The sequence below is a fragment of the Hevea brasiliensis genome, chromosome 15 (genome assembly GCF_030052815.1).
Source record: "Hevea brasiliensis isolate MT/VB/25A 57/8 chromosome 15, ASM3005281v1, whole genome shotgun sequence".
Classification (NCBI taxonomy): domain Eukaryota; kingdom Viridiplantae; phylum Streptophyta; class Magnoliopsida; order Malpighiales; family Euphorbiaceae; genus Hevea; species Hevea brasiliensis.
The window spans coordinates 36075827-36092460 of record NC_079507.1 but is presented as its reverse complement, the minus strand read 5'-3'; the positions used below and the strand labels follow the sequence as shown (position 1 = coordinate 36092460).

At 34.1% G+C, this 16634-nt stretch overlaps 1 protein-coding gene across 2 annotated transcripts; it reads right to left on the bottom strand.

Annotated features, from left to right (window-relative positions):
* Nucleotides 1–4734: 4734 nt before the first annotated feature.
* Nucleotides 4735–16077, bottom strand: LOC110634543 (DNA repair protein UVH3). Of its 2 annotated transcripts, XM_021783591.2 has the most exons (19): nt 15874–16077; nt 15543–15793; nt 15066–15235; nt 14860–14980; nt 14405–14476; nt 14233–14283; nt 13300–13442; nt 13099–13216; nt 12487–12564; nt 12335–12388; nt 11885–12069; nt 9930–11667; nt 8981–9175; nt 8607–8692; nt 7695–7992; nt 7453–7589; nt 7069–7153; nt 6238–6774; nt 4735–5608 (listed from the first exon to the last, which is right to left on the bottom strand). In XM_021783591.2, exons 1-19 carry the CDS (start codon nt 15959–15961, stop codon nt 4901–4903), a joined length of 5115 nt encoding a protein of 1704 aa, XP_021639283.2. In that variant the 5' UTR covers nt 15962–16077; the 3' UTR covers nt 4735–4900. The 2 variants fall into 2 exon arrangements, with proteins under 2 accessions (XP_021639283.2, XP_021639284.2); XM_021783592.2 differs by lacking the exons at nt 14233–14283; nt 14405–14476; nt 14860–14980; ... (1 more) ...; nt 15543–15793; nt 15874–16077 and having other exon boundaries at nt 13099–13208; nt 13300–13436.
* Nucleotides 16078–16634: the final 557 nt, after the last annotated feature.

The following is a 16634-nucleotide window of genomic DNA, read 5'->3' as shown; positions in this document are numbered from 1 at the left end:
GCAAGCATAAGTACTTGCTCCAGGTAGCTCGTGCTCTTTTATTTCAATCCAATTTACCTAAACCCTTATGAGGTGATGCTATTCTTACCACTGTGTATTTGATAAATGGAGTTCCCTCTTCCATCCTTAATGGGGAGACCCCGTTTGAATTATTACAAAATAAACCACTTGAGTATCATAATCTTCGTGTTTTCAGATGTCCTTGTTTTGCTACAAATACTAAAACTCATAAAAATAGACTTGCTCCACTTGCCATCAAATGTTTGTTTTTGGGTTACAAAGCTTACAAAGCTTACAAAGTTTATGATCTTCATTCTTGTCACATATTTGTTTCTCAAGACATAGTATTCCATTAATCTATTTTTCTATATAAGTCTAGTGTCACTCCCATGTCTTATGTCTCGTTACCTCTTATTCCTATTACCAACACACCTATGCTTGAGTCACCCATTTCTGAGTCACATGTCTCTGAGTGAAATGTCCCACATATGGATAGTCCACATCTTGTCATTGAGTCACTTCCCACCACATCTCCTCACTCACAAGTCTCTCCCATTGTCCCACTTCGTCGTAGTACTAGACTTATAAAAATATGTTATTCTATTCAAAAGTTCGTCCCTTATTCATATATTTATATATATTATAAATTATAGATTAGCATATGATATTTTTCACTAACCTACCAATGAAGAAATATTATATATCCTTGACATGCCATGTTGTCGTTATAAAGTTGATAATGAATGTGGCATACTTCTAGATATTCGAATATGATCATTTTAATTAACCTTTCCTAAAGTAAGGCCAAACACGTATTAATTGTCAAAACATTTTAAAAATAAAAATAAAAGAAAATTAGAATTGGTTGTGCACCTATATTATATTATATTTATTAAACCACTCGCAAAAAATAATCTTGTTATATGTAAAAACAAATGACCTGTAAGGAAGGTTGATTTAAAATTTTAAATTAAAAAGAAAAAACATTTATTAAAGTATGAGATCAAGATATTTTTTAAATCTTTGTAAGGGGCCTTTGAAATTTTATCCTTTTTTTTAATTCTATTGATGAGTAGATTTATGAACAAATTAATGCTATCTTTTGATTTTTATTTTCATTTATATTATTATTATATTAATAAAATCTCTTTATATTTTTTTTTTAAAAAAGTGGGATAAAGATCAGTCGGAGCCATTTCAACATTTAAAACCTTAAGTGGGATTAAAATTTATTTTGTACAATTGGTGTTGCTTGCAATGATAGCTAAGTTCACTTTGCAACAAATGGATCTTCAATTGCAACTTTTTGCAGAAATGGGCTTTATTGGATGGATGATTGCGAGCTACAAGCTTCAATATTCTTCTCTTTTTATTTGTTCCCAAATTACACTGTACACAGCTTTTTGAAAAAAATAAATAAATAAATAAATAAATGAGAAAAGAGAAATACATTAATAATTTAGGCAAAAGACTCTTTTAAACTCTTGTGAACTAGTCTAAAAGTCACTTAGTCAACTTTTTTTAGGCCATTTGCACCTCTAACGGTCATTAGAAAAAAAAATAATAATAACAATAATAACCAAGTCTAAATTATGTGTAAAACAAATTAAATTAGCCTAAAATTGGTCCATGTGTATTTCACATGACTAAACGACATTAAGGATTGTTAATTTCAGTTACTAGTCTTGAAAATCATTGAAGATGAGTTAGGGTGGGTGACGGCATCATCCACTTGTTCAAATCGATCATATCTTCTATTAGAGTAAATTCAAGGAGGGAAGACATGAGAATGTGCCTGCTATGATGTGTTATTGCCAAATTTAAGCAAAGATTTGAACATTGTGGAAAGAATCTAATCCGAGTAGGAGGTTTTTTAGATGCACTGCATATAGAGTAAGAGATTGATTTCGGTATATAGTTGATTATTAGATGTAAAATGCAGTTGTATAGTTTTTTTTTTTTTTTCAGAATGTTGAGAACAAAATATGCGAGTTTTTTTTTTATTGATTTCAATTACCTGCATTTCCTTTATGTATATCATCGTGTTCAGCTGGTTTAATTTGGACATAAAATTAGATAAATGCTAAATGGAGATGATACATTCAGTTGGAAATAAATGCTAAATGGAGGTGATATTTTCGGTTAGAAGGTAGTTACATATCTTGTAAGATATCACTGCATGAAGTTAGACAAATCGCTGATCCGGGAAAATTGTGCTTTTAAAGCTTTGTATTTGTGCAATTGAGGTTTTTTTTTTCTTTTTATAAGAATGTCTAGTCTTTCAAAAAATTCTTGTTGTCTGGAACCTAATGACACAATTAACTTGCATAATTAGACATTTTATTTGTAGGATAACCCTGAGGAGAGATATGCTAAGGCATGAGTTAATGTTGTCAAAAGACATATTTCGATTTGTAAGATTAACTCAGGCAAGAGAATGTTCTAATATTTGTTTTGGAGAGGACCAAATTTTTGTGTCAAGTGAATACAAATGGCCATCTCTACCCTAGTTTGATCTATATTTAGGTACCATGATGAAGAGGTTGTTATGACATGCTCGCATGTAACCTTTTCATTTCCACATTTTTGTAAAATTATTTCAATTTAGTTATTAGAGTAGTGCTTAGTTATTCCAATTGATTTGAAAGATTCTTTAAGAATACATCAATCTCTACATTAGATATCAGCATTTTTAAATCAAAAGACTTTAATAAGACGGTCAAGAGAATATATGTCATCTATGTAAATATCACACACGGTCACTCAATTTTATGAGTGTTTTCATAAAAGTCACTAAAGTTTAATTTCTTTCATAAAAATTATTGAATTTCAATTTAATTTCATAAAAGTCACTGTGATTAAAAATTAAAGGTTTCCAAGTTAATTTATTGACTCGTCAATAATTTTACAAATAAAATTACATTTTTTATTAGTTTCTTAAAAACAAAAAAAAAAAAGATTGAAAAAACACATCACGCTACCTCTTTCGCTATCAAACCCCTTCCCTTTTTTCATTTCTTCCCTATCAGTAATCAATAGTTATGTAATTTTATTTGTAAAATAGTAGACAAGTCAGTAAATTGACATGAAAATCTTTAATTTTTAATCACAGTAACTTTTATGAAATCAAATTGAAAATTAATAATTTTTATGAAAAAAATTAAAATTTAATGACTTTTATGAAAATGCTCATAAAGTTGAGTGGCCCCATCTATGGGCATCCATTAGGTGCTAAAGAATAGTTGGTATTTCTTACAGTGAACTCCTTTTTGCTATATAAAATTCAAATATTATATATCATAATTTTTTATGACTTTTTAATTATACATCACGCAAAGAACATGACTATTGCTAAGCTTTCTTTCTTCTTTGCTCAAAATATTTGTATAAATTAAGCTTTAATTGCTGGAGTTTTATATCTTTTTCAGTAATGCTTTGAGGTTTAGTTGCATGAACTTCATGATGCAATCATCGGCTTGGGAATTCTTGATTCTAATCCATGTAATGCATTTCAGCAATGGTATAATATTCAACTTTATTATTAATTAATTTTAAATTTTTTTTATTATCCAATAGGTATCTTAGCCTTCTGGATTGTAAATGAGATAGTGAATTTCCCGCATAAATTGAGTTTCAGAGTTAAAGAAATTACGCCCCATTCACGGATATTAAACACCGTCAATTTTAGGCTTCTTTGCACTTTTTTATGATCGGTAGAAGTTTAAATGGCCCAAAAAAATTAACAAGAATTTAAATGACTTTTGGACTAATTCACAAAGGCTTAAAAAGGCTTTTTGCCAATAATTTAATGTGAATATGATCACCATCAGCACAATGGCAAATCTCCAAGCATTTGGATTTCTTTCCAAAATGAGTGAGAAGAAGGCACTTTAGATTGTGATAAAGATGGTGACAAAGATTACTATGGTCATTTCTTCTTGGTACTGCTCACTGCAAATATAATTAGCATCAAGATTTTCTAACCTGATCGGATAATTGAAACACTGAGTGTAAAGTAATATGTTTAAAAAGATATTTCAAAATTTTTAAATAAAATATTAGATTTTAAATAATCATTTTATGATAAAATAAATACTAATAATAAAACTTTCATCATAATAAACTAATTTATATCAAAAAATAAATAAATTTTGATATATTAAAATTTTATTGCACAATAAATAACAAAAATTTTATATATTTTAAAATAAAAAAAATAATTGAATGATTTAACACTAATAGATTAATTATTGATATAATTAGTTATTCAAGTTACAAGTTAATGGAAGAGACAAAACGCTCTCTTTTTTACTAAGTGAATAATTATTAATTATTTTATATTAACATAATATAATTTAAATTAATAAAGAAATAAATTTGATATATTTTATATAGTAAATTAATAAAGATAATTTGATATTTCTAATGGCAATAGGCCACTCGTATTTGTTTGATTATTCTTGTGCCAAAGCAGCTTTACTAAAATTGTTGACATCCCACAACTGCGCATTGCACTGGCCATTGCTGCAACTGGTGCTAAATTCATATCCACGAAGCCAACTCTTTCACCCAGCAAATTCTTGGATTCTGGCTGTGCGTAAGCAAAAGTAAGAGCAGGGATGAGTGAAGCTGGGACTATGAGAAAAGCTGCCGTGCTACCATAAATAATGAAAGACGTCCAGAACAGAGCTACTTGGTAGTGGTGTTCATAAAATAAGATCGAATCAGAGTATATAAAGAGCAAAACAATTGATAAATCATAGAGTTCCGCATAGAAATATTAAAGTTAATATATAAAAATCTCAATCAGAAGAAGCGAGGAGGAGAATTACAAAAACCAGATAAATAAGAATATTTACAGGGAAAATACATCCGGTTCATCCTAAATTCTGGGTAGTTTTCAAATCTTTCTCCGTTTTCTTTTCAAGAAAGGCATTGCGCTCAGACTTCTTATACTTGACCCCCCAGCATCGTTTTCAGTGCTTTCTGGCAGAGGCAAACTTAGTTTGGAATGATCACCGGTGTCTCTCTCATTTATGCAATCCACACTCAACTCAGTATCAAAAGCATTTGTCTTTCCTCCATCTTGGCTATCGTTCAAACTTCTTTTGACACTAGAAACTAATTGAAAAGAACTTTTACCAGAAGCAGCTTCTTCCATGAGACCAGTGAAGTGGGATGAATCAACGGTTTCCCATTCAGCAGCCATGGAGGGTCTATGACATACATCTTGGTAGGTACCTGTGTCACTTTCATCCACGCAAAACCCACCTCCCATTGCAAGGTAATCATTAGAGACACCAGGTTCAGAAGGGTAAGTATTTTTGGCCACACCAGCCTGACCACTTCCATCTTCATCAGCTACAAATCCCACTGCCTGTTCAAGATAGTCTTCAGAGAAGTCCTCAGGCAAAGAATCTTCCACTTTATGCTGCTCCTCACCATTAAGGCTAGCATCGGCACTTTTACATTCCCCTTGAACTCCAGATATACCTGCTTCTAGCACTTCCTCATTCAACCTTGTATCACCATGGTGTAGTGACTTGTCCACGTCATCAATTTCCAAGTCATCAACAGTGTAACTTGCTGGCTTCCGCGAGCGCAATGACTGGAATATAAGAGAGAAAATGGGTGAAAAGATAACCCCAGAAAGATGAAAAATATATAATAAGTTCTCATCAACCAAGACAATTTCTGAAATGCATATATTTTTGTGTATAGCACCATGTTGGATCTCATAAAGGTACAAATCCAATGACACTCAGCTTGCATAAGAGCCAGATTTATAACCGCCAGCTGATTACACTTACATTTTTCATAAAGTAACCCAAAGATGAGACAGGTAGCTGGAATAAAGTATGCATCTTATAAAACTAACTATTTTTTAACAGGGTTGGACATTCCTGTTTAACTAGAGACTTTATTCAGAGGTAACAAAGGACAATTATGGAGCAGGAACCCTCCAAATGTAAAGAACTTGATCCTCATGCCGGTTACCTAACAGCCAGCCTTAGAACAGAACCACCACTAAGAACCCAAAATTCTTAGTAGTAAACCAGAAAGTTCAGTAGTCAGCTAAGATGAATTTGGAAGTAAAATAAAGGAAGATGCACTCAGTAAACTAAAAGCCATCACAACTAGTCAAACTATTAAACGTGCTTCTATGAATTTATTAAAATGACAGCGCATCTTTTATACTATAAATGAAGAAAAGCATGATGAAAGATTTAAACTTACCCTTCGTACTTCTTGTGGCCTCTCTGACTTCTCTGCATCAACTTCCAGCTCATCATCTCCACCACCACTGACATCATCAGGGCTCGAATCAGATTGCTCAAATCCAAGAGTTCCTCTTGCCCTTCCTTTTCCTCTTCCACAGCCTCTACCTCTTCCTTTACCTCTTCCAACCCCACGGGATCCTTTATGGTTGCTTTGCCTGCTTTCCGCCTGCCACTGTTTTCCTGGATTCTCCACTTCAGATGAAACAGACACTCCAGTGGTCCTTTTCCTAGGCCACCCTGTAGTAGAATTTTCCAAAGATTTGATCTTATTGCTACCTCCCTTTGCTCTCTTGGAAGGTCTCTCTGGTTTGGTATCACCAGATTCACCAGGCCTAATTGTTCCTTTCCTTCTGCTTTTAGAATTCACATCATCATCCATCAACTCAGAAGATAGATTTCCTGTGATCCCTTTAACAGCTTTCTTAATTCTCTTGCTGCGTATTTTTGCAAATCTTTCATTGAAAGTGTAAAATGCTTCCAGCCGTAATTGAGTCTAAAATCGAACAAGCCACACCAAAAAGTTATCAGCATATTTTTGCAAATAACAAATGAAGTTGCCAAGTCAAATCTAGGGTGGGCTGTTAGCAGACAGAACAAAAGAGAAAGGTTGCTCAAACTATACCCACAGATTATTCTTTATACTAATGATCAGACATGCATGCTTGTTGTTAGTCTTACTAAGAGCATGCATGTGTGTGCCAGTGCGTCTATTGCATGCATGTGGAAAAGCATGTACACATACACATGAGAGAGAGAGAGAGAGAGAGAGAGAGAGAGAGAGACTAACCTCATGTTTGTCGTACTCTTTAAGAACAGGCAATAGCAATTCATCTGACTTCTGAATACCCCAACCAAATTTTTCCCAGCATAATCTGTACAGCCACAGTAAGCAGTATCAAAAGCATGAAGATGATAATGGCAAGTCATCTCACAAGTATAGCTCCCATGAAGCAAACAGGATTTTCACAGGGATGTTTACAGTAGATAACATTCAGGCATATCAAAAACATGTCTGAGTCATTGTTCACACAACTATATATACATACATACATACATACATACCAAATGTAGCCAGGAAAAGATAATTCAAGACATAAAACATCTTGATATAGACCAAATCCTGCAATCTTCTATCCAATAATTCGCGAAAACCAGAGCCAAAATGACTTACCTGCGAAGAACTTGAAGATCTGGCTTTCCCCATGTGAAAGGCTCAGTTGATTTGTCCACTTGTGGACTAGAATATGCAGAAATGACTGCTTCACTGGGAAAAGACGAAGGAACATGCCAGTTCTTGCTCACATTTCTCTGTAAAAAAATTAAATTTTTCATACTACTTGGAAATACAGGGTCATTTCATTACAAAGTCTGTACCAATAAACAAAAAGCCTATAGTGCAAATAGAGTTCTTACATGCTTATCCATGAAAACCTGCTTTATCTCTTGAAAGTAATCTGCAGATTGGTCTTGCTCATGACCTTGAGGAATGTTCTGGCCAAATGAATTAATTCCATCCACATTGCTATTTGCACAATTTGTATCATCGTCACCAACTTTTGACCCTCTTTTTCTCACACCTGAACCATTTTGCGCACCAAACTTTTCCAGAATGGTTGGATCTGGGGACTCAATCCACTCTCGGAATTTCTTAAGGCCATCCTCTTCAGGAAATGCATTCACTACTTCAATAGCATTAACAATGCCAATCCCACTACATGAAAATATATCCCATAGAAGTCCATGCACAAGAAAGAAATCACCAATTTAGCAAGCATGCAAATGGTTCTTAATCTCTCACCATGAATAACCAGAAACAATACCACTTAAGCAGGCCAACAAAATGTGTTGTCATATATATATATATATATATATATATATATATATATAGAGAGAGAGAGAGAGAGAGAGAGAGAGAGAGAGAGAGAGATGTGTCCCACATCGGTTACCAAGGAAGGTACTGGGTGTAATATATATGGGTTTGCAACCATCCCCTTACAAGCTAGCTTTCAAGGTGGAGTTAGATAAGTTTATATCATTTGGTATGAGAGCCTCACCTTGTCTGATCGATAGGCCATGATCCTGGCTCTCTGTACGAAGACAGACAGTCTAAAAGGGTCGGGAATAATGCGTCCCACATTGGTTAACAAAATAGTTCTTGAGTGTTATATATATGGGTTTGTTATCCTCCTCTTACAAGCTAGCTTTTTAAGGTGGAGTTAAACGGGTTCATATCAGAGAGAGTGATAACCTTAAGGTGCAAAAACACAACATATCTAGCATACTCTCCTAGTAACTTGAAAAACCAAAATAGTTGCTGTCAATTACCTAATACCCTCGGTATAATCACTTCCAAGAAGTAGAGCCATGCGAATTAGTTTTTCCCTGGTTAGGCCTAGTTCCTTTTCAATATCCTGAGAAACAAGAATGCATGAGCTTAAAAGAGAAAACATAAAGAATCCCAAGGTATTAAGGTTAGAGGCTTGTCTAGTAAAAAGAAAATTATTTAAATTGCATATTCATGCCACAATATCAAACACCATAAAAATTGTTAAATTTTAGGAGAAAATTAGAATCATAAAAGGAACTTTATGCAGATAATAATTGCAGGTGATACTGAAAAGAATCCCAGGGATGTTTGGGAGAGGGAGGGGAAGGGGGAAGAGGAAAGCAGAGACTTCAATCATTCTGCTATTGCACACCTTCACGTAGTATGTTTCAACATATTTGCGGTCTTCAAATATATTCTTGTACACGCTTCGTGCCCCAAACAAGAACACATCAGAATCATCAGTCACAACACCATCAACAAGATTTGCAAGCTCCATGTAAGCACATTGAGCCTCTGCTTCCATTGGTGCTATAATATATGGTAAGCCAAACATCTGCAGCAGTTCCTGCATATAATAGAACACGTAAATAATATCAGTTTCACTTTTTCCAAAGAACCAATAATGATCACTTGACAAATAAAGATCTGTGTGCTTCACAAAACAGCTATTCTTGATCCAATGATTGACATTCAAACAGAAAACCATAGCCCAATAAGATGGCCTCAGAAATCAAACTACTCTCATAAACAAACAAGCTAAACTTTTATAGTTTTAATGTTATGATAACAAATCCACAGTAGATTATCCTTCAGCTTCATCCAATGCAAAGAATGTAAAGATTGAAAGTAGAAACCCAAAAATCCTGAGGCATTTTTTATCATTGCAAACAATGATTGAGGATGATAATATAGAAGGATTTCGATCTAGATTAGAAATTTTAACAAAATATTTAAAATATGTAAACAATGGGAAACAATATATCAAAATGTTGAACTTCATTTCCCTTTTAGGAGATCATTGAACTATATATATACATAATAGTACACTATAATGTTGTTCAACCATTTCATGTAGACACAAAATTATCCATTTAGGATAAGACAACCAAGAAGATTAATAATTTCGTTTGCAACACTTGCAAGTGAAAGGTAAAGCCGGCAAAAGAATTGATCATTTGCCCTGGTGTCATTTGTCTGAGGTTAAGAGAATAATGGATAGAAAATCATATGATGGAAACCATATTAAGAAATAGTCAATCAGCATATTCATATTATAACCATGTAATGGAAATAAGTCATCCTGAAGTAGGAGCATAGACCTGGCATTCTGCAAACATCTCACCGCTAACTGATTCTGCATTGCGTTCCAGCTTCTTCTGTTCATCTCCTAGATTCGTAAATTCTTGACCAAGAGTCAATATTTCCTCCCGCAAACTGGCCTCTGACATGCCAGCCTGCAGATTCTCATTTCTTGCAAATTCGTTCATGTAATGCTCTTTTTCATCTAAATCATAATCAGAAATTTTTTTTCCAACCAAATTGGCTTCAATATCAGTGCCAATTGTTGAATCATTGGATAGGCCAGTGATATGTATGGAAGGGTTGGACTTGGATATTTCAACTGGCTGACGTGATGGTTCAGGTTTTCTCTCCTCATTGACCAACATGGATGGTTCTGCTTCCATTTCATTTAGTTCATCATTAACTGGTATAGAAGAAGACATGTTACCGGATAATGCTCCAGAAACATGAGAACCATCACTTGAATACATTTTACTTGTAGATAACCCAATATCCCCAACAAAAGTATCTGAAAACTGCTCCACCATCACATGGACATCCTTTACTTCCAAAGGAGCAGCTGTTTCCGCAGATGGCGTTTCTCTGCACAGATTGCTCCCTATATTTTTATCTTCATTTGATTGTCCAGCATTTGAACCCAGATTTCTTGTACATGATTTATTTGTTAGGACACCCATGTTAGGAGGATAATGTGTTTCAGCCTTCAACTGCCTATCTGAAGAAGAATAGACCTTTGAGACATCATTTTGACCCATGCTGTCAAGCTTCCCAAATGCCAAAATTTCAGGAGAGGGTTTATTTTGTTGGGAGACATCCTTCTCAACAAGAATTCGCCCACCAGCATTATCTTCTTGGTCAATGAATATGACACTGTTGTGAGTATTTACCTTGGTGCTTATTAAATTTTCAAGCTCAGATGGTTCTTGATTTAATTTTTCACACCCCAAACCCTCAAGACTTCTCCGTATTGCTTCTTGCAAATCAGCCTCCTCCTCCAAATAACCTCTGGAAGCTGTTCTTCCTGATTCAGATGGGAGTGAGGAATCATGAACATCACAAACTCCCTCTTCCCAATCCACTTCACTATCATCACTAATGTTGCTTTCCTTAGGACGAGGGGGAGGATTAGTTTCTAATGCCATATCATTAGAAGAATTATTATCTCTTCCTTCAATAATCCCTTCCTCCCAATCACTATCTGAAGCAGAATCAATCTTAACAGGTTTTCCTGCTACCAAAGAAGTAAATATGTTGTCATCACTGTCAAAACCCTTACTTTCACCATCAACATCAACATCAAAAGATATATTTATGGATCTCTCATTATCTAAGCTGGACTGCCCATTTCTATTATTCAATTCACCATGTGAATTTTTTATATGATGTTTTTTACTGGAAATTCTTTCTGAAGAACCAATATTCTTTTTATTAAGCTCAGACTGAGCACTTGCGCTCTTCATTGCACATGTTCTCTCTTGTTCAATTTCTTTCATTAAATCCAAGTTCCTTTGCAAATCACGGGTCATGCGCATCCCCATAGCTCTCACTCTACTAACTCGAATATTACCCCTTTCATCTAGATATGTCTCAACATCTTCATCAAACACCCTTGTAGATTCATCCTGCAACATTCCTGTAATAGTATTGGACTTGCTAGTGGATGCAACATGATCCACAGAATCTGAAGGACAATACCCTATTGGCGTCTGTTGTTGCTCATTTCCATTTCTCTGCATTCCAGCAGATGTAAACAATCTAACACGGGTGACAAAGTAATTGTCAATGAAAGACTATTAATTGAAAGTGCACAGAATCAAGAAGCATGGCATTACACATTAAATTAGATATATCAACAGTCATCATGGATACATGAAAATATAATCTCATTATAACTGTTCTTTTAAAGTGATTTTTTTCCTTCCTTGGTTTCAGCATATTTAATGATCAAAACAATGGAAACACAATTACTTACTGTTTGTCTCCTGTAAAGGATGATGAGAAGATAAATTCTCTGTTGGCTTCAGAAGCTATCCGTGAAGTCTGAACACCACCTACATCCGTCCCAGCAGCAGCTTTCTGCACTTGATCTATTTCCCGGCGGAAAGCAACAGTTTTAAGGTAAGCCTCTATTTGTAGCTCAGAAAATTTTTCAGGTGCCTAGATGAGCAAGAAAATAACCAATAAGATAAATCCAAAAGATTTAAAAGGAAGCACCATTAAAGAGAAACACGAAACTATGAACAGAAATGACCCTTGTTAAAGCAAATGAAATAGACAGCTCTTTATTGGATGGCTACTTGTGAAGTTGCACAGCATAAAGTGATATCAAATCAGTCTAAACTTGAAACATCATAAAATAATAGAAAATATCCACAATACATTCATATAAACATAATAAATAGACAAAAATTCAAGAACTGACCTTCTTGACTTTCTGATACCTTTGTCTATTTTCAGCCATCAAACTCTCTCTCATCTACATAATGAAAAAAAAAGCAGCTAACATCACAAGAAAAAATAATAGAGAGGAGTAATCCGAACACTCTTATCTGACAAGTTACAAGTGAAATCTACCTGAACAAGAAGATCGAGTTGCATTGATGGTGGCAAAGCTGCTAAGACAGCTGGATCAACTTTTCCACACATTGCTGGCTGCAAAATAAATCAAGTACGACCACCATGAAACATTGACACATGAAAATGCAGTCCAACATACGTACAGAATGAAAACATGCAGGAATCAGAACTTCACATCCCAAAAGGGAAGTCTACCTTATGACCTACACAAACAGTATTCACACTAGTTTTTCATGGTTGTACTTAAAAAGGAAGCAAAAAAGGAAAAATCAATATGATTCTTTTTTTTTTTTTTTTTGGCTGGCTTTTTAAGATACAAGGTATGGGCATTAAACCCATGATCCCCACCTAAGATTTTCATAAATGCAGCAATCAGATTAGCTTGCCTGCTTCATGTGTAACTTTTAAAGAAATTGAATCTCATGAATCAACATCCTATGAACTCAGTTGTAGCATTTTCGAAATTTGCTCAATTTATATCACTAAGCTCAGCAAACAAACAATATATTAAACCAGCCAAACTAACAACTTTTAAAAACACAAATGCTACAATTTACGCCGGCTCTCATTAGAAAGATAATTTCATATCTCCAGATGACATGGACTTACCAGGACCATTTCTTCGTTTTCGTCTCCACTTCCCTCCTCAAAAGGAATTGCAGCAGCAGATGTTGAGGCACTCTTAGTTAAACTTTCATCTTCCTCAACCGCAATAGATGCTGCCAACCTAAAATTAACTCATCAAAACAATCAATGGAATATTCAACCACAGCTAGAAATACAGTGGCTGCAACCACACAAGCATCTTACATTTCATCTAACTTTTCCTGGTTGTAACACTCTGCTGCCACATCACTCCTCTCTACATTACTCCCTTCTGTATCGGTTAGATCTAACAAAGGCTCCTTACCATTTGCATTACTCTTTTGATCCTCCTCCTGGTATCCGATATCCTTTGACAATGAAGAAAATAAATTAAATTATTAGCATTTGTTCACCCAATAGAACCTGAAGAAAGCAAATATCAATCAGCCAATACCACAGCAAGTATTCAGCCTTTGACTACATAAGCTTGCGCTTCTTCAAAATTAGTGACATTATTTGTCTCATATTACAGCCTACCGCAGAAACGAAAAGCCCAGTTTCCATAATCTCATGTAACATTTTTTGCTATTATTAACAATAAATTGGGGCTATAAATAGCATAGGCAGAGCTTAGCAAAAGTAAAACTCACTACCCCACAACAAATCATGTCCCGGGAAATCATATAGTATCACATAAACTAACTCCACAACCTACAACAATGAGAACAAATTTCAACAGTAAAGCATGTTAAGTAATCCTGATTTTGTTTAAGCACAAATAAAAACACTTAAAAGTATTCAAGAACCTGAATTTTGTTTAGGCAAAAATACCAACTATTAAAGCATGTCCAAGAATACAAGGGGGAAACAATAAAAAAAATAACAAAATAAAAAGAAGGAAAAGAAAGGCAAGGAATCACAAATATAAAAAAAATAACAAAATAAAAAGAAGGAAAAGAAAGGCAAGGAATCACAAATATTTTTGATTCTAGGTCAAAACAAATCCAAAATGCCATACATGTAATACCACTGTGATTGAGCTCAAGCAGTCAACTTGTTTTTGTTATCATAGCTTATTATAATATTTCACAATCATGCATACATACTCATAGTAAGATAAAGTCAATTGTAAACATATATAGGCATTTGAAAACTGACCTTGACTTTTTTATTATCTTTTCTGTTTTCCACCATTGAACTCTGTCTCATCTAAAAAGATACCATCATCAAATTCCACCAGAAGAAAATAAAGTGTCAAGAGACAAAGCTACAAAAACAAGATCGGATAAGAAACTGTAAGCTGTAACATTATATATGCAGACTCACTTACCATAAGATTAAGTTGCATTGATGGAGGCAAAGCAGACAAGAGAGCTGGATCAACATTACCACCCAATGCTGGCTGGAAAAAAAATACAACAATTATCAACAAGGTGAATTTTGAACAAGTCCCTATGATATTTTTCAAATTATCTATATCATGAAATGGCAGAAGAAAGCAAATAAATTAAGCATCCAAAAAATCCAAAATTTTCAACCACTTTGTACAGGTCAGTCTATGAAAATTAGCTTGATTATACAATGGCTCTCAAACTTGCCAAAATTGACAATTCCATAAAATTGTAAACCAAACCAACCAGTTAAAATAGAGCAATCTAACAACAGCTGTAATCAAAAGAAAACAATACTAACGACATGTTATGCCTGCAATAAAATTGAAAAAAAAAAGGGAGAGGAATTGAGAGAAAGATTAACTCCTTATGCCTAAAACATAGTAAAGTTTACCAATATGATCTCTTCATTTTCATCACTATCCTCTGCCTGCACAGCAGGAAATGCAGCAGCAGACGTTGATGTGTTGTTATTTAAATGACTATCTTCCTCAGCCGCAATAGTTGCTGCCAACCTAAATCAAATAATTAAAACAGTCAACAAGGGTTCCAAACCCAAGTCCAAATTATGCTTATGATTACAACCGTGTAATGTCTTACATTTCATCCAACTTTTCTTTATCATAACTCTCCACACCACTATTCTCCAGATTCCTCTCCTCCTCTTGGGTTTGATCCGACAAAATCTTCATACCTTTAGAATCCTTCTTCTGCTTTTTTCTCTGATTCTCAAGATCCTTTGCCAATTCTTTTAGCCTCATCGTCTTGAGCTATTAGCAAAAATCAAATAGACATGTATAACACAAACTACAAGTCCATACATCAAACTGACATGAACAATTCTAAGCTTGCAAAAAAAATCCACAAAATAAATAACCAGCTAAAACTGATGCATTGTGCAAGTCAATATAGGATTTCTTCAAAACTACGAAATCATAGCAACAAATAAAGGCAAGAGTTGCATCCAACAAGTGCAGCAAAATTCAACTTCTCAACAAACAATTACAACAAACCACCAGATATTATGATAATCTATTCATCAACGTTGAAGGTAATTACAAAATACAACGAACTCACGTGATTAAGGAGCAATTTCTCGGCGGTTTTGCGAATCTTAGCCTGGGCATTCTCACGCTGCCTCCGTCGGGCAATCACGGTACGCCGCTTGAGAGCGGGGGTGGCACCATCGAAGACGAACACAGGCTTAGTCCTCAAATACAAGAGCTTGCAAATTCGACGAAAGAACCCTAGCAAATGTGCGCTCCGTACCATCTCTCCCTTCTCGTCTCTCATCGCCTTCATGAACTGGACAATCCATATACTCGCATCTACAAGACAATCAAAAAAACAATTATGTGGACTCTGAAATTTGATTAATTTGATTTCGAGATAAGAGTGGTAGCCGCACCGATTGCAAGCTTTTTGCCGGAGAGGGTTTCGACGGATACACGGCGGCCGACGGGAGCAAGAAGGTCCCACAGACCATGGACTCCCATTTTGGTTCAGTTGTGGCTTCTGTTTTTTGTTTCTCCTCCCTTTTCGGCTTCTGTGGAGTGGTGAGAAACTGAGAATAAGACCGTGGACACTTGATGGACAAGTTTCAGTTATGATGACCTTTTGATAATTGCCGCCAAAGAAGTGAGAGGAAAGGAAATCTACTAAAACGACGCCGTCTACCTTTTTTTTTTTATATATAATTATTGGGCTGCCTGCTTAAAAAATGAGGGAGAAATTGAGGCTGTGGGTATTTTACGAAAAATAACTTTTGTATAAAAATTATTTTTTATTTAAAATATTTTTTAAAAAATATTTCATATTATTAATTATAATATTAAATAAATAATATATTTATTTTATATATATATATAAATATATTATCAAAGTTTAAAAAATAAAAAATAATTTATTTTATTAAAAAATAAAAACCATCTTTCTTAAAAGATTTACTTTTCTCTTTAATAGGAAAATTTTTTTATTAATTAATTTTTTTAAATACTCTGAATGCTAAAAAAATATAAAAAATATTTTTTAAAAAAATATTTATCATAAAATAAAAGAAATTTAAATAAAAAAATAATATAAAAGGTAAGAATGAAATTTTAACTTTTTTATGTTATTTTGATAAATTATTAGAATAGAGAAATACAATCTCTATGTTAAAAAAAATAG

Coding starts and splice junctions, on each gene's coding strand:
- LOC110634543 (XM_021783591.2), bottom strand. CDS start 15,961: ATGGGAGTCCATGGTCTGTGGGACCTTCTTGCTCCCGTCGGCCGCCGT. Junction 12,565..13,098: donor AAAACGAAGAAATGGTCCTG/GTAAGTCCATGT, acceptor TTTATTTTGCAG/CCAGCAATGTGTGGAAAAGT. Junction 6,775..7,068: donor AAGAGTACGACAAACATGAG/GTTAGTCTCTCT, acceptor GTTCGATTTTAG/ACTCAATTACGGCTGGAAGC.